This window comes from Apostichopus japonicus, chromosome 20, assembly GCF_037975245.1.
Source record: "Apostichopus japonicus isolate 1M-3 chromosome 20, ASM3797524v1, whole genome shotgun sequence".
Lineage (NCBI taxonomy): Eukaryota > Metazoa > Echinodermata > Holothuroidea > Aspidochirotida > Stichopodidae > Apostichopus > Apostichopus japonicus.
This window is the reverse complement of record NC_092580.1, coordinates 4468969-4488251: the sequence shown is the minus strand read 5'-3', so window position 1 is coordinate 4488251 and position 19283 is coordinate 4468969. Positions and strand designations below refer to the sequence as shown.

Below are 19283 nucleotides of genomic sequence, written 5' to 3'. Positions count from 1 at the left end.
AGTGTATACACTTGCGGAGAGAGAGAGATATACTATTGATATCAAGGCAACCAGCAGCCTTTGGAGTGTAACGGCCATGCGGTACATTCAAGGTTATTTCCTTATATACCCGTTACCACAACTGGAAGGAGGTTTTGACGTGAGGGGGTCCTTGTATATTTGTGGCTGAATATTTATCAAAATTAAACGGCATAACTCTAAATGCATTGGTGATACATAATCCACTGCTTATCATCAGATACAAAACCCCAGACAAAGATCAATATAAATCTCAACTTGAACTTTTTCAGGTGTTCCAGGACAAGAAACATCTCCTTCGCTTCCTGACCGAAATGAAACATTACCGCAACCTCCTCCTAACATGAATGGAATGTTGTCACCGCCTCCTAACATGAACGAGATGTTATCACCACCTCCTAACATAAACGGAATGCTATCACCTCCTCCTAACATGAATGGAATGTTATCAGCTCCTCCTAACATGAACGGAACGTTACTACCTCCTCCAAATATGAATGGAATATTATCACCTCCTCCTAACATGAACGGAACATTACCACCTCCTCCTAACATGAATGGAATGTTGTCACCTCCAATCATGAATGGAATGTTATCACCGCCTCCAAACATGAATGGAATGTTATCACCTACTCCTAACATGAACGGAACGTTACCACCTTCTCCGAACATGAACGGAACGTTTCCACCTCCTCCTAACATGAATGGAACGTTGTCACCTCCAAATATGAATGGAATATTATCACCTCCTCCTAACATGAACGGAACATTACCACCTCCTCCTAACATGAATGGAATGTTGTCACCTCCAAATATGAATGGAATATTATCACCTCCTCCTAACATGAACGGAACATTACCACCTCCTCCTAACATGAACGGAACGTTACCACCTCCTCCGAACATGAATGGAATGTTATCACCTCCTAACATGAACGGAACGTTACCATCTCCTCCTAACATGAATGGAATGTTATCACCTCCTCCTAACATGAACGGAACGTTACCACCTCCTCCTAACATGAATGGAATGTTATCACCTCCTCCTAACATGAACGGAACGTTACTACCTCCTCCGAACATGAATGGAATGTTGTCACCTCCTCCTAACATGAACGGAACGTTACCACCTCCTCCTAACATGAACGGAACGTTACAACCTCCTCCTAACATGAATGGAATGCTATCACCTCCTCCTAACATGAACGGAACGTTACTACCTCCTCCTAACATGAATGGAATGTTATCACCTCCTCCAAACATGAACGGAACGTTACTACCTCCTCCTAACATGAATGGAATGTTGTCACCTCCTCCTAACATGAACGGAACGTTACCACCTCCTCCTAACATGAACGGAACGTTACCACCTCCTTCTAACATGAATGGAATGTTATCACCTCCTCCTAACATGAATGGAATGTTGTCACCTCCTCCTAACATGAACGGAACGTTACTACCTCCTCCTAACATGAATGGAATGTTATTACCTCCTCCTAACATGAATGGAATGTTGTCACCTCCTCCTAACATGAACGGAACGTTACCACCTCCTCCTAACATGAACGGAACGTTACCACCTCCTCCGAACATGAATGGAATGTTATCACCTCCTATCATGAACGGAACGTTACCACCTCCTCCGAACATGAATGGATTGTTATCACCTCCTCCGAACATGAATGGAACGTTACCACCTCCTCCTAACATGAATGGAATGTTATCACCTCCTCCGAACATGAATGGAATGCTATCACCTCCTCCTAACATGAATGGAATGTTATCACCTCCTCCGAACATGAATGGAATGTTATCACCTCCTCCGAACATGATAGGAATGTTATCACCTCCTAACATGAACGGAACGTTACAACCTCCTCCTAACATGAACGGAACGTTACCACCTCCTCCGAACATGAATGGAATGCTATCACCTCCTCCTAACATGAACGGAACGTTACCACCTCCTCCTAACATGAATGGAATGTTTTCACCTCCTAACATGAACGGAACGTTACTACCTCCTCCTAACATGAATGGAATGTTATTACCTCCTCCTAACATGAACGGAACGTTACCACCTCCTCCTAACGTGAATGGAATGTTTTCACCTCCTCCTAACATGAACGGAACGTTACCACCTCCTCCTAACGTGAACGGAATGTTTTCACCTCCTCCTAACATGAACGGAACGTTACCACCTCCTCCTAACGTGAACGGAACGTTACCACCTCCTCCGAACATGAATGGAATGCTATCACCTCCTAACATGAACGGAACTTTACCACCTCCTCCGAACATGAACGGAATGTTATCACCTCCTAACATGAACGGAACGTTACCACCTCCTCCTAACATGAACGGAACGTTACCACTTCCTCCTAACATGAATGGAATGTTATCACCTCCTAACATGAGCGGAACGTTACTACCTCCTCCTAACATGAATGGAATGTTATTACCTCCTCCTAACATGAACGGAACGTTACTACCTCCTCGTAACGTGAATGGAATGTTTTCACCTCCTAACATGAACGGAACGTTACCACCTCCTCCTAACGTGAACGGAACGTTACCACCTCCTCCGAACATGAATGGAATGCTATCACCTCCTAACATGAACGGAACGTTACCACCTCCTCCTAACATGAATGGAATGTTATCACCTCCTAACATGAACGGAACGTTACCACCTCCTCCTAACATGAATGGAATGTTATCACCTCCTCCGAACATGAATGGAACGTTACCACCTCCTCCTAATATGAATGGAATGTTATCACCTCCTCCTAACATGAATGGAATGCTATCACCTCCTCCAAATATGAATGGAATGTTATCACCTCCTCCGAACATGAATGGAACGTTACCACCTCCTCCTAATATGAATGGAATGTTATCACCTCCTCCGAACATGAATGGAATATTATCACCTCCTCCGAACATTAATGGAATGTTATCACCTTCTCCGAACATGAATGGAATGCTATCACCTCCTCCTAACATGAACAGAACGTTACCACCTCCTCCTAACATGAATGGAATGCTATCACCTCCTCCTAACATGAACAGAACGTTACCACCTCCTCCTAACATGAATGGAATGTTATCACCTCCTTCTAACATGAATGGAATGTTATCACCTCCTCCGAACATGAATGAAATGTTATCACCGCCACCAAACATGGGTGAAAATGAAATGCCAGCCTCTCCACCAGGAATGTTGTCGCCGGAGATGGTAATCAAGATATTTCCAGGTGAACTCTACCTTTCCATCACTCAAAAAGAAACGATTATAACCGATGAGACTGAGAAACTGATCCAGGACAGAGTAAGTTGTGTGGTTATCCGAATGTAGGTAATAGATTTGTTTATGCATATATACGGTCCCAAACTATGCACGTTAAACAACATTGACTTCGCTTAGGCTTCGTGCTTGTCGATTTGTTTCTAATTTTTGATCATTTCTTCTTATCTCACAGTATACATAAAAGGTATCAAGGACATACAAAACCATCTGCTGAGCAAATGACCTTACGAACAGAATGGTTAAGAACTTGGTTAAGAACACTACTGTATTCGAGTAGACCCAACATGCACTTGAGCAACTTCATTGCTACAGTGTAAAGCTTAACATTAAATAGTGTATAAGACACACACACACATATACAATCATATGTATTTGCAAGGACATACGCAAGTGAAATCATGTATTTAGCGCTCTGTCGTTTAATGTAGGCTAACGAACTATAGGCTAACGAAATTATTCATATCATACACATTTTGTTCTTCAAGATGACTCAAATATTTGTGGAAAGTCTCTGCAGGCAGTGGTTCAGTAAATTCGAGGATCTTATGTTCGTATCAGTGAATGGAGATTCTTATATCGTGAAGTTTGATTTCCATTTTGTTACGAACGGCCGCTGTACCAGGTTTGATTACATCATCGAATTCAACAAAGGATTAAACGGAGAAAGGATGGATACCTTGATAGAGAATGTTACTGTCAGAGAAAACTCTTTTCAGTTTGGTGAGTCCACATGTTACTTTCCCACATATCCTAGAACTATCGTAATTAGCAGGACATGCACTTTACGAACGGAGCACCACAGAATGCATACTGCAGTATCTTTTGTGGCGGTGAAAGGACATGGTGAACGTATATTTGGGACTATGCACTTCTTCCAATTAATTATACCGAAATTGCGGGTGTTTATCCCGGATCCCCACCCCTCACCTTATCAGACGAATCACGTTAGTTTTGCCTTTGAGTATGATAGAAATCATTTGACATGTGCGTTTGCGTCTACCTGTATGCTTTAAAAGCCTGCCACTGGAGAAATGGTTACTACAAGATCATATTTTCATACTATGCGAGCTATAATAGGAGGTAATTAATCAATATAATCCATATTCCGGATTAACTGGCTCTTTGTGTAAAATGGACAGCTTAACAACATACAGGAGACTTAAAATCAATCATTATTATGAACCTATATATATGATATATGAACAAAACATGAAATAAATAAATGACCCATTTAATTAGGTGACGTCATGGTATACAGTTCTAACAGAACTATTAATAGAGCCATTACTTATTTCACTCTGCTAATTTTCATTCATTTCAAAACTGTCGATTTCAACTTGTAAGTGCAACTATCACGTTGTGTACTGTGGAAAAGGGGCACAAGCCCACTCTGCTCCAACGTTTATCACTATACGGTTTGTTCAGTTTTGATTTCTCGCAGACTGTGCATGCAGATGTTAAATTGCAAAATCAGCCTATAAACCGCGGACAGAATGTTGTATTCTCTAGAATCAGCAGCAGAACACACAACTCACGTTTTTTCTTCATTTCCTTTCATGTTTGCATTTCTCAGCGGTTGCAACAGAGCGTGTCACACTGACCTACAATACACCAAACAGCTTCAATGTTTCTCCCTATCTCGATCCTACCAGCCAGGAATCCCTTGATTTAGAGGGAAATATACTAAGCAAGGTGAGCGACAAAGTAACTGCAAATAGTGTTCTATACGACGTATACTTTAGGTCTATTATTATATTATAATAATGGTTTACCTGTTCATTATACAGTGGGTAACGTATAGCCTATGTCAAACAATTCGTAATTCCAGGTTACCCAAAAATAAATGACACCGCCTCGGTTTTGAGACAAGTCGCTGCAAAAGATCTTTTAGCCAGCGTCGCCATAGTCAATACCATTGTATATTTATTGTCCTTGTTATTATATTTCAGCTTGCGGATTTATCAACCTTTCTGCCATCCTACATAGACGCTACATTCGTTCCTCCTTTTATCAAGGGTTCTCTCGTCGGTGTTTTTGCTGTCACTTTTGGAAAACAGCCCACAAAGAGCGAAATCAGTTCTTCTTTAACAAGCCTCCGAAATGATGGTACGCTGAATTTCGCTGATCTGACTTTACAGTCAACAGCGGTCGATGGTACGTGCATGGAGTTATTGTACACTTAATTAGGAAGACTTCTTATACTGTTCTGGTTATTAAATGCGGTAGTGCATATAATTATGTAACGTAAGGATAATTCATGTTATTTACGACATATATTAGGAACGTTATCTGAATGTAGAAAGTTCAAGTTTAAAAAATATATAAATCGCGTACTTAATACTGACTAGCAGATAATTTACCTCCTCAGTGGAATATATCAGTAAGGATCATGCTCCCACCTTCGTCACTAATCTAGTGTTCCACATTAATTTAATCATATATATAGAAGGTATGTATACATATCACCTCTTTTATTTTTGTACTTTAGCGGTGTGCCCGGGGACGTTTGCTTGTTCAAACGGCGGAGGTTGTCTGGCAAACAGTTTCTTTAAATCGCAATGCAAGTAAGGCAATTTATTTGAAATTTATTTCCATCGATTTCATAAGGCAGGATCAGAGATATTTAGAGCAGTTTTTATCATCACAACTGCAGCAGATCGCCCGAAAGAATTCCGCAAGAAATAAAAGTAAATTCTCGTTTGCAATTAAATTCTTCAAATGTGACCATGCAGTGCTTGAACACATACGAAATAAAATGCCGTAAAGGTATGTATTCACTGAATTCTTAGCTAGAGAAAACAGTGACGTAACTGGAAATCTAATACTGATGCGGCTAACTAAAAGCTGTTAAAACCCACCCACCCTTTGCGGACGCTAGTATGTTTGATTTTTCGACAAGAAACATCGCTGTGTTCCTATATACAACAGTCAGTTGTATACATGTGGGCACGTGCAAACTTGAATGACAGTATTGTAAAATGTTAATGGCTTCTTTTCGTCTATAACATCTTTCTTGTAAAAATACTTGTAACGGGATATTTTTCTTTTATTCCTTAAACAAACAATGTCGCGTGCCAACTGTTAACTACTCCACTTCCCATTGTGTTTTTATATTCCCTCAATATCTGAATGAAGAATGTATTGTTCTTTTGGCATCAGCAATTTTGTGGGTTTTTACGCATAATCGACGGAAACTGAATGAAAACATTGCTGAACGACATATTGCGTTATTCTTCTCAATCTAATAATCTCAGAAATTTCTTTCAGATGCACACTTGAATGGCAAGGAGACCATTGTGGTAGACCAAGTAAGTTCGCCTTAAGCGTATAGGTATTGGGCAACTTTGTTTACGCGGAAGTGAGATGGCGATGGGAGGAGGGGGTGTGTGGGGGGGGGGGCACGGGATGCTTTCGTGGATGAAAATTGTGTCAGTAGATCTATAGAACGTTTAATTTTTTATCAGGCAAACTGGATATGATACACCAATAACCGACATCTTTCAATTCCATTCATGACACAGGTTCGTTATTATGCGTGTACATGATCATAGTGCTAGGGTTAAGATTTTCATGACACTGGAAAAATTTGCCACAATTTTGTGTCAGGTTTAAAAGTATATGTGAAAGTTAATGTTATATTTTTAAAGACTCACTGTATGCCATAGTCTAATTCATTTTACGTTCATTTGGTGAATAAAAGTAGATACTTGACATGTCCGAATCAATGCAATCTAATGTTGAATATATAATGTTGGTAAACTTGTCGGACGGAATGTTTGATTTGATTTGATTTGATTTATTTGATTTTCCACTGGATATATACATGTGGAGGGAAGTCCTCTAAAAAGCCAATTCAGGCTTAACAAGGTAAAGGACTCCCAGGAAAGAAAGAAAGAAAGGGAAAACAAAAACAAAAAAAAACATATATACATAAATGAAAATATAACTAGTGTCTTAATAAAGAATAATTAATAACATACAATATAAACGATGTATCAATACTGAGAAATTACTTCTTTTTTTAGTGCTTTTCTAAATGTTTCTTTAGATGGTTTAGATTTTATAGTAGCAGTTAGATCATTCCATGTCCTCATAGCACGATTCTTTAAACTTAACGTACCAAATGTTGTATTACATAAGTTGTGGTGTGCTTGACCGGCACTTCTAGTGCGGTGACTATGTATGGCGCTGTTAATAGTAAATAAGTCATGAAAGGCTGCAGGAAGTAAGCCATTCCAAGCCTTGTAAAAGAATGTGGCTACATTCAGCCTAACAATATCGTTAAATTTTAATAAGTTGAGCAATTTGAAAAGTGAGCTGGTGTGTTCACGATATTCAGAATGAGTTATGTGACGAATGACTTTCTTTTGTAGGATTTCAAGAGGGTGAAGATAAACATTATGGGTGCCAGACCAGATTATAGAGCAATATGAAAAATGGGGGAACACTAATGTTTGGTAAAGCATTCTAAGAATATTCTGAGGAAAATAGTGTTTCAACTTAGAAATGATACCCACATTTTTCGCCACAGTGTTTGCAATATTTGATATATGTTCACACCAAGTAAGTTTACTATCAATATAAACTCCGAGAAACTTTATGCTATGTACATGCTTGATAGGCTTACCATCCATTAAAATGTCTTTTTTCCAAGAAAAAGATTTGCTTTTATTGAACACAATGTAGCTGGTTTTATCAAGATTAAGTGAAAGCTTATTAGTTGCAAACCAGTCGTTAAATTGATTCAACTCCATGGATACTATGTCATGTAAAGTATTCAAGTTATTGGATTCGAAAAATATACTAGTGTCATCTGCAAATAAAATAGTTTTTGCAATATTAGAGATATGACAGATGTCATTGATATATATAATGAAAAGAAGTGGTCCTAATATTGAACCTTGAGGAACACCACAGCGGATTTCAGCATAGTCAGACATGGTCTTCTTATACGAAGTATACTGTAAACGTTTTGATAAGTAGCTGTCCATCCAGTTAAGGGTTGGTCCTCTAATACCGTAGAATGATAACTTGTTTAGCAGAATACGATGGTCAATGGTATCAAATGCTTTTGATAGATCTAAGAATATTCCAATACATGTTTTCTTCTTATCAAGGCTATCGTATAATGTAGCGACCTATGTAGCGACCTAAATGTAGCGACCTATGTAGCGACCTGACCTGTGTGGCCTCCTTGTGGCCTCGTATAATGTAGCGACCTATGTAGCGACCTGAATGTAGCGACCTAAATGAGCAACCGTTCACTAACAAGGATATTTCTCTATTTCACAGTTTCAAAATTTATAAACGGGAGGACAGTATATTCTTAAGGTAACTGACTAAAAGTTAAAAGGGGTCGTATATCGTTTGAAGATGTCCCCTGGGTATTTACGTGTTTTCCTGAAAGTTTCAAATGTGAGGAGGGAAACCTACCGTCGCAAAATGTTTCTAAAAATAGAAAGTTCGTCACTACTTTTTTAATACCGTGATTTTTGTGTCTTATGTTGCCCTTAGTTATTACGAAAGAAAATGTGGCGTCTGCTAGCGAATTATACGCTACCATGACTGAAATGATGGCGCCAATGTTGGGAGTTGGTGACCTGGACACAGCTGCCGCTGTATTACAAGACATTGTTGATCTAGAAGTCACCGATATGGAGGTAAGACCATTACACGCAACACTTCAGTAGTAGTGAAGATTCCTGTCAAACTTAACATCTCATTACAATGCCGTTAATAGGCTTAACAGGCTGCTCAATGTTTCATTTGACTTATTTGAAAATGTTGATTACCCTGTATGCAACTCTCTAAGGGTAGTAGGGGCTACTGTAGGACCAGTGGCGTAACCAGCGCGGGGGGGGACAACAGTTGGCTAATCATGTGCAGCATTTTGAACATTTTAGTGTAATTTTACATGGCTATCGTAGCGACCGCTTGGATAAAATATTGAAAGTTCTTAAGCCTCTACAGTCCATCATATCGTATAGCTTCCAGGCCCTTCGCCCCATGAACCCCACGCAGATATATGCGCAAAGGGTTCTCGTTAACATGTCAATAAATTGAATGCGCTCCATCCCCCTAGGATGAAAACCTGGCTACGCGCTTGACTCTCTACACCATATCAAGATAATATTTTTATATATTTTCCTTATTAACGGATGAAACTCAGGAATAAACTGTTCAATTTGGGTAAAGATATATACATAACAGTAATGTTACCATTGTTTCAAAAGTACGTGGTTGGGCGAGAAATTTGCCCCTCCCCCGCTTGAAATTTTGCCCCCATCAGCCCCGCCCCGGCCCCCCAGATGTAAAAGTCTGGTTACGCCACTGTGTAGGATGGTGATAAAATTAAAATACTGAACTATCGAAGTACGATAGGTATGCGGGTACATCGTTACAAAGTACAGAAGTATTTAAAGTAACATCGTTACAAGTACATCGATCAAGTACTAGTACATCAAGTACATCGTTAGAGGTAACATCGTTACAAATTACAGAAGTATTTAAAAGCTATGTCAAACTAAAATCTGATATGTTAATGAGGAATATATATTGAAACCGATCATAAGTACAGAGAAGTTTGACCTGTCCTGGAAATCTATTTTGTCCTAATCTCAGGGCACATATTTTCAGTAGAATTTCAGATTAAGTAAACACATCTACATCGATATACTTTCATTTCATTTATTTACAGCAAGGTACGTTATAAATGTGATTAATATAGCTTTCAGATAAAAGTCAAATTAATTAGCTTACCTTCTCTCATCTCCGTCGTTATAGGCACCGTTCAATCCAGCACGGTCGCTCAGTCAGGATTTGGCTTTAGTCACCACATTTCTTATTTGGAATGGACGTACATGGGTATAGAAACTGATCCAAGACATATATGATGTCTAATACCTATAGGTTCAAACACAGAACGTAGACATATAAGTCTCTAATATCTCACTCAGAGACGGGACCCAGACATATCACTCAGACGAACGAAAAACCACTGGAGCTAAGACATATCACTCAGGCACAACGTTAAGACATACATAGAAATAAGACATATCACTCGGACAAAGCACTTAGGTATGCAAAGGACTATCAAATATTACTCAGACACATCAAAAAGGCACAATAAGGACTACGAAATATCACTGCGATATACGACTCGGACATATGCATTCATAGAAATAAGACATATCACTCAGACATAGCACTTAGATATGCAAAGAACTATCAAATATTTACTCAGACACATCTATAAGGCACAATAAGGACTACGAAATATCACTGCGATATACGACTCGGACATATGCATACATAGAAATAAGACATATCACTCAGACATAGCACTTAGATATGCAAAGAACTATCAAATATTCACTCAGACACATCTATAAGGCACAATAAGGACTACGAAATATCACTGCGATATACGACTCGGACATATGCATACATAGAAATAAGACATGTCACTCAGAAATAGCACTTAGATATGCAAAGAACTATCAAATATTACCGGTACTCACACATCAATAAGGCACGTGAGGACTACGAAATATCACCGAGACATACAACTTGTACATATGCATACACATAAATAAGACACAGACCTACCACCCAGACGTAGGAACAGAACACATTCAAAGGTATTTTCTAGTTGAGATGTCAGACAAGAAAAAATCCCGGATATCCGAAGTAATTTTTATTTTTATTTTCCCCACACGAGGTTATGTCTTTGAACTGTGGTTTTAATCATGTTCGTGTAGTGCGACGATTAAATAGTCAAGCAGACGGGATGACCAGGATTGCTTTCAAATCAAACTACGCTTTATTTTGTCTTTGACAGACGACTCAGAATGTGCTAGAAATTGTGAACAACGTATTGAGCGCCAACGAGTCAGTTCTTATGCAAGCCAACAACAATGCGAGTGGAATAACGAGATCACTTGAGCAACAATTAATCAGAGTGGAACTGCCAGCCAATACTTCCTTCTCCAAGAAACTTCCAAATATCGCTGTGGAGGTAAAACAAAAATCGACTTTTCGTATCTTCTGATGTTTATTTTACACCTCTAATAAGATTTCAGAGAGCCGAACATAGTTTGCGAAATGCAGTTTTCAATATAAGCCTAACCACGACCAAAAGTTGGGTGTTACTAAAACGAATGACAATTGCGTTACACATAACGAATGACAATATGTTGTACACACTAAAAAATTGCGTTGACTAAAACGAATGACAATGAATGACAGCACAGACATATGCTTCAACCGGATATCACAGTTCAGACTTCGTGGGCACTGTCTGATCTCTACAGAGATCAGTGTTCGTGGGTATATTTAAGCCACGCAAACCGATATTAGTTGTTAGAAACTAACAATACTATCGTCTTGAAACGGCTAAAAATTTCAGGAAGAGTCCTTATATTGGACATTTCTATGAAACTTTTTTTTGAGGGGGGGGGGGTGTAAAAAGGACTGGAAAAGGAGAAAATTTGCGCCAGTTATGGGGCGGCCCTTTGGTTTCTATCCGTAAATTACACCAAACCCTGCAACCACGTAACATGCGATTTTCCACAAATCCTTTTTGCCCAGAAAACCAATACAACCGCATTTACTCAACTCCATGAATCATATTCTATCTCCACTCACCACCGTCCTTCGTTGTCATTCGTTGTCATTCGCAAATGATAATTAACCCTGTACAAAGTCAATTGTCATTCGTTTTAGTTTGTCCCCCAAAAGTTATGTCTTTCTGGACAAGTTTAGTGTTATTGATATGCAAAAGGATTTTTCGGCAAAACCTTCCTCTCTGTGTATTGGTAGCCAGGGTTGTGTACGTCAATTCGCTGAAGATATTTTTTATATGCTCGGCTAACTTACCTCAACTAATTCGCTTTCATAAAAACCAGTATCATCCTATTTTTCAATAGTGTTAGAACAAAGAGGCACACATGCATTCCTATATAGAGGTCCCAAATAAGCAGAATAATTTCTGCATGTTGGTATTAAATGTTTTACAACATTGGAATTATAACAGCCATCCTGATTTCAGCGTGGCATTCGCACATCAGGTACATGTCTTTGTTTATACTTTTATAATATTTTTTTGATGCATCGTTTTAGCTGCATTGTGCAACTTTGGTCTTTTTGTTGCATTATTCCATTTATAAACTAACCACCCATCTAACGCTAGTCTCTTGTTATGTAAGGTATAGCTTTTGTTTGCCCTGATTCTATAGAGAGAATGCACGATGGCTTCATTATACCACCAGAACGTTCAAGCTTCGACGATCAGTTTTAATGCATAACGCAATAATATAGCTTTATCAACTATATAAATTCCATTAATTTGTTTCAGATAAATTTATGCCAATATCAAAACGGGTGGGTACTCCCCCCCCCCCAACCCCGGACCCTTTCCATCCCCACAAAAAAAATCAAGTTGTTATGAGCGCGAACTAGCCTTGCGCGTATAGACATTAGTATATAGACCCAATTTACATCTTAAACATAACTCAGAACACACACTTTCACATACAATATATTTTTTTCTTTTTACTTTCGTTAAGACAATGGGAGTCGGCTTCAACGACCCCAGGGCCACACCTTCTCCTGTTTTAGAAAGCAAGATCCGCCCCTTATTGTCACGTAATGACGAGCAGATATAGAGATGTACGTGTATAGATAAGCAAAAAGATGGAAATAATGATAATTTCTATGTATTGCCTTGAATGTCCATAGGCCGTGGATGTTACACAGAGTAAGTTAAATACCTTTGGCGTAGCATCATTCGTCTCTGACACATCCGCTATGCAGGGAACGGACAGCAGTAGTAATGCAACTTCCACTGTTGATGACTTGACTGATGATGATCTGGTGGTATTCTCCTCTCCTGATGAAGTTACAGAAATAGAAAGTGCTTCAACATTCTTGCAATTGCCGGATAACTTCGGTGACAGAATAACCGATCAGGAATCACTGAGGGCAGTCTTCTTGGTTTATAGAAGACCGACTCTATTTGGATCAAGATGGCTGCAAATGGAGAATGAAAACGAGACGGAGTTTGAGCGATCCATCAATACACGAGTCCTGTCTGCGACATTGTCCAATAAAGGACGAGATATAACGTACGTGCCTGGATACGTGCAACAACGGTTTATGCCCTTGGAGGTATGTGTGTGCATGGTTATTCAACGTATTCAGCATCTTGGAATCTCAGTGCACCTTATTATCATAGTAATAATGTTGTAAGGATATATATCCTATAGAAAGTCCATTTTCCATGAACAAAAGAAATCATTTCGTACTCGTGTATCCTTCTCAAAGAAGAACATTTCATAAGGCTATTCCTAGCGAGGATAATTGGGTGTCTCATTCCAGATTTGATCCATTTATTACATGCATGATTTACATAACTATTGTTACCATCACATCAGTCACATTTAAGGGGACAAGGGGAAATGGATCAAGGCTTTTTCTCTCTTGGTCAGGCTTTATCTTGGGTGAACGACGTTTCTTAACAATGAATTTTTAAATTAGTTGGAATGCGTTTGATCGGTCGCTGGTTGATGAACGTTCAGAGTTTTGATCCAATTGATTGCAATGTAGATCAAATACTATAACACATCCTACTAGTTTATAGACCGTACGCATTGTAGACAATATGACTCTATTCGACATAGTGACGTCGTTAAATGGTGTGTATCCTATGGAAGTAAATATACAGTGAGTGAAATGTTAAACATATAATATTTGAAAAATTTGAATTGAAAGGTTGGAATAGATTTGACCCCGCCGAGTATTCTACTGACACTGTGCTCTTTACTTAATGTAGCCATGCGTTGTGACTTGACATACGCCAACTCGGCGAGTTTCTGAGTGAGGCAAAGCAATATTGAACATTCGCATTCCTTGCGTTACTTTGATTTAGGAGTTCCGAGCCTGGCAGGGTGGGGTTAGTTGAGCAACGGTGACGTTATAATTGTATTTTTTTTTCTCCATATGTTCTTTCTGAACGTAAAATGAATGATTGAATGTATTTTCTTATAAAAATTTAATATTTCACTCAAGTTTCAATTGTTGTACTGTTGTTTATAACTTACAGAACTGTGCAATATACAGGGTATCAAAATTGTTCGACATTTAATATATTTAATCAAATTCATTCTACTTCATACAGACCAATGGGAAGATTTTTAACCCTGTGTGTGTATTCTGGGACTTTGACGCTGATGGCGGTAATGGTAACTGGTCATCAGACGGATGTACGTACCAGGGAAGGACACGTAACGGTCAGATACTCTGTCAATGTGATCATCTGACTAACTTCGCGGTCCTGATGGTAAGCGTGGTTGTGTGTGGCTCCTTGGTATTGCAAGTGAACTTCGCGATCCTTTTTGAGGTTGTCCAAAAATGTTGGAGGGGTCGCCAAGAAAATTCGGGAGAAAGAAGAAATTGCCGGTATATGTGGGGGTAAAAAGACTGAAACCATTTGAACATACATGCTAATGTTAAATGACTTCAAACGTTACGAAATATAACACCATTTTGCAACTAAGCATGCCCTTAATCGTATAAAAATTTCTCAAAGTGGATGCGGATACCTCCGGCCCGGCGTAGACGCCTTCTCCAAGCCACGACATCTGCCACTGGAGGTTTGCGAAGGTAATGAAGGTGGAAATTGGGGTCTCCAAACAAAAGGGATTGAATACCAGTGGTGCAATTCACGATCCACAACCTAAAGTTTTCTTTGATACTAGGCCTATACAATTCACACGAAAAACGCAAGCACTATAGGAAATTTGTGCAGGCTAAATGATGTATGTAGTAGACATCACTCTGCCTTCGCTATAGTAAGGTTCTGGTATACGATCGAAACGAAAGGACTGAAACATTTTATACTTTCTCTTTCATTTACTTACACAAGGTTTAATCCACCATGTAATCATCATTACGTAAAAATATCTACTGGTGCTAGAAGGGTAAAAACAAAAAAACCTAATTGCAAATAATACTTATGCGAACATAAATTACCTCGTATTACGTACGCTACATTAAAGTGTAGTGTAGTGCTATTTAATGGATTACTACCATGTTTAACTCTTCTCTTTAGGATATTTATGGCCAGGGTACCATTGACCCAACACAAGCCAGGATTCTGGAGATTCTAAGTTTTACTGGATGTACTGTGTCAACACTTGGGCTTATTATCACTGTCATAGTTTACTTGTCGAAAAAGTGAGTACATCAAGTTAACCGTGTACATCTCAGAAAAATGAAGTAACCTTTGTAATATTAACAACATTTGACATCGGAAAGACTGAGTATCCAGTTAGCGGTACTTGTCGTACTTTCGCGTTTCTACAGGAAAGAGAATAGCCTAGTCAATACAAAAGCACAATGTGAGAATTTGCAGTCATCAACGGCATTGCCAACTCGCGTCTAAGACTATTATTTACGAGTAAATCAGTAAATGAATTATCATCGGGGCCAGGTAGGGTCCCAGGGACCGTTATGTCACTATACATTTCATCACTAGTCATTTTTCCTTAAGAATGTTGTAAAACTAGAAATGCTTTATTCTTTAGTTTACCTTGTTCCCCCCCCACCCCCCCCCCCAACTAAAGCCTACCCAGGGCTACACCACCTACCATGATGGCCCTCTCGTCGGACCGGCTGTCATCGATAACCATCCTCTATTTTATTCATGATTTTTCAGAGACCTACGATCACCTCAGCCAAGTAAGATCTTAGTTGGACTATGTGTGGCTCTGCTTGGACTCTACTGTAGCTTTGTCGCCATGGCAATCGCTAACACTTATTCCGTATCTGGAATTCCCTGTACTCTGGTCGCATCACTTTTCCACTTCTTTGCTTTAAATGCAATTGCCTGGATGGGAGTTGAAGGTGCCAACATGTACCTTCTCTTTGTGAAAGTGTTCAACACCCATATCAGAGGATTCATATATAAAGCAGCTGCCATTGCATGTGGTAAGTGGTACTGTATAGTTACTCATGTTTCTTTCTTTTTTTTACCATGTTTTGACATGAAATGATAGTCTTCTGTTTTCTCCCCCCCCCCTCATTGAATAACCTGATATCCCTCGCTACACGCCCCCCAAGCGTTTAATTGACTCAGTGAGTAGTCAATGATGCTATTCCGACTATGACATACGAATTAGTGTGAGTCATAACAAAGTTACGTTCCAGCATATATAATATCAACTCAATATATGCTGTGTAATGAACATAGAAGTGGTCTTCGTACTTATATAGGCCAATCTAATACTCCAATGGTAGCAAGGCTTATTCCAAGTATGGCGTCTAACGATTGTATTTTTAAAAAGACATTTCAATATTCTGTCGTCATTATTTTGTGTATAATTTACAGTGGTCAAAACAAATTCAAGACTATACAATAAATAAAATTGCTATACTGTAGTCAATGAAATTAGCCCCACGTGTATTCTTATTTTATTATAACTTTTTATTTATTTACATTCCAGGTGTACCATTCCTTATAGTTGGGGTGTCTATTGGTGTTAGTAGAGAGGCATACACCAGATCAAACAGGTAAGCGCCCTATAGATTTTTAACACCACCATTCAATGTTATTTCTTGCGTGTCGGTCATATTACCGCACATTTCGAGTTTATTTTGTGTCTATCATATCCGCAATTTTCAATCACATCTCTCCCATTTTACTTTCAGCTGTTTTCTTGACCAATGGCCTTTAATAGTTGGGGTTTTGGTCCCTGTTGGGATCGTCGTCCTTAGCAACACCATCATATTTATACTGGTCATACGCCAGCTCTTGAAATCAAACGCAGTGAACAAATCGGAAAGGATTAAAAAGAGACAAAACTTGAAAAGAGCGAGAAATGCGTTATCGATTATGACATTAACAGGTCTAACTTGGAGCTTAGGCTTTCTTAGTCTTATATACGTATTGAACGGACCGATCCAATGGTTATTCACGGTAGTCAACTCGATGCAAGGATTTATGATATTCGTATTGTATTGCCTACGTCATCCTACTGTGGTGTCATATTGGAAAAGGAAACTACCATGCTGCACAATTGAGACTCATACATTCATGCCTCCTCACTCAAAATTCCAAAATCACTCGTCATCAAACGGTTATTCGAATGGCAAAGGATTTTTTCCAGCAACGGTTCCTATATCAAGCGTGGAAGAAAACCGATACATACCGTAATTGTCCTGACTTTTACAAGATAAATGGGATACATTGTCATAGCTCAAGTGGAAATCTTTGTACAATTAACCATATGACACTAAGTTGTTTGAAAAACACACGCCGAACCGTCCCCTACTTTTCACCGGTTTCATAGGCTCATGACGAAGCTGGGATACAGGGAGAAACCCACTTCCTCGTGCAGACAGCTGTACCCCTTCCCCTCATTTTTACGTACAAAGACTTCAACAGTTACAGGGCACGATTATTGTGCCCATCCTTTACTTGCTGGTGCCCTCCTACAATTGATGGTGCCCCTCTAATACCTAGCTGCGGGCCTGATAGAAATGCTTGTTCCCAAAGTCACGTGATATACAGTTTGATCATGTGACACATGTTATATCAATGCACCTATTTAGAATGGTCAATTGCTAGCAAATCCAAGTAATAGCCGGAATACTAATCGATTGACTGCTTCAGATATCATATTGTAATACAAATCACTGATCATTATCATAATAATGTATTATTTTTCATGTGATTGTATATACAAAAACAATCTTGTATTTTGGCACAAAAAGTCCTGAGTCCGGCATAATGTACATCGCAATATTTGAGATCGCAATATTTGAGAGTTATACCTGCCTCCTTGGTGGTGTTAGAGATCTAGAATCAACTCTCTCTCTCTCCAGATATAACTCCTCTCATGTTGTACTTGAGAGTTGGTTTTAATGCTTTTCATTTTCAAGTCCTGTGATTGACTCGGATAGGAGTATTCATTCCCCTTGAAAAATGAGAATTATTACCCTTAACCATTTCCCAGGGATATTAAAGCTTTCACAATGGAGAGTATCCGTAGACAATGACACTGTATAAACAAAACTTTGAAGTCATATGCCTAGTCGACAGCCTAAACCCTTTTAGATTAATTCTACTAACAAGTCGGATCTACAATTTCGTACATAACAGCATTTTAAGGGTCACGAGTCTTATGGATCATTAGCTAGTACTATATATTTCCTGTACTATATATTTTCTGTACTATATATTTCTCAGTACTATTATAACTATATATATTTCCTATTCTAGTACTACATATTTTCTGCGCGCAATGAAAAGGGTTCTAATGTCCAATGGGGTACCTTGTGGCACTACCTTACAAATTTATTGAAATGTTCTGGAAAGTTCGGAGCAACATTACCAAGATTGCAGATTGTGTTATGCGTATGTCATATTATCAGCGTTACGCGCGCATTGTTATAGTTAAAGATGCCTTTCTTATTAGTCCAGTTCAAAATATTTATCAATTTGCAAACTCCAAAATAAAAAAATAAAATAAATAAATAAGAAATGCTTAAATGTAAATAGTTCTTTAAACTTAAATTAAATTTGATGTACATACATTATTTATTACATTTAATATTCAAAGCAATGTTTCTTCAACGTCACTATTTGGATGCATGCTGCTTTGAGGATAAAACATATGAAGTCTTTATAAATATGTATCATTCAATGTGTTGATATTTTCTCATTAAACTTTGTATTAGTACGCAATACACATTGTTGTTGTCATTTCTCATCCATAATATACTGAATATGAGATATTGTGCGACCTTGTACCATCGCCGTCCCTTGTAGCAACTGGAACTGAAATGTGGTGGGTAAGTATGATTACTGAGTGGCATCACTTAGGCAACACATTAACATGGGGGGGGGGGGGGCTATGTTAAGGTAGGGGTCAACAAGTAATTGTAAGGATGTGTG

General features: G+C 38.8%; 2 protein-coding genes across 4 annotated transcripts in view; one reads left to right on the top strand and one right to left on the bottom strand.

The window, feature by feature from the left end:
- Positions 1-13217, bottom strand: part of LOC139961138 (uncharacterized) — a 46224-nt gene extending 33007 nt beyond the window's left edge. Inside the window, exons 1-3 of one of the 3 annotated variants that reach the window (XM_071960056.1) lie at positions 13099-13217; positions 10933-11337; positions 10088-10231 (exon numbers count right to left, since the gene is read on the bottom strand). The gene's annotated coding sequence lies outside the window, so the exon portion shown is untranslated. The remainder of the gene's footprint in view (positions 1-10087; positions 10232-10932; positions 11338-13098) is intronic. The other 2 variants (XM_071960055.1, XM_071960057.1) reach the window with 2 other exon arrangements.
- LOC139961139 (uncharacterized) lies at positions 1503-19188 on the top strand. The gene is made up of 14 exons (XM_071960058.1): positions 1503-3349; positions 3814-4048; positions 4902-5020; positions 5278-5482; positions 5817-5892; positions 6596-6636; positions 8843-8988; positions 11169-11345; positions 13067-13495; positions 14505-14666; positions 15438-15562; positions 16044-16315; positions 16831-16897; positions 17036-19188. The coding sequence occupies exons 1-14, from the start codon at positions 1520-1522 to the stop codon at positions 17538-17540; spliced, it is 4389 nt and encodes a 1462-aa protein (XP_071816159.1). The 5' UTR covers positions 1503-1519; the 3' UTR covers positions 17541-19188.
- The last annotated feature ends 95 nt before the right edge of the window (positions 19189-19283 follow it).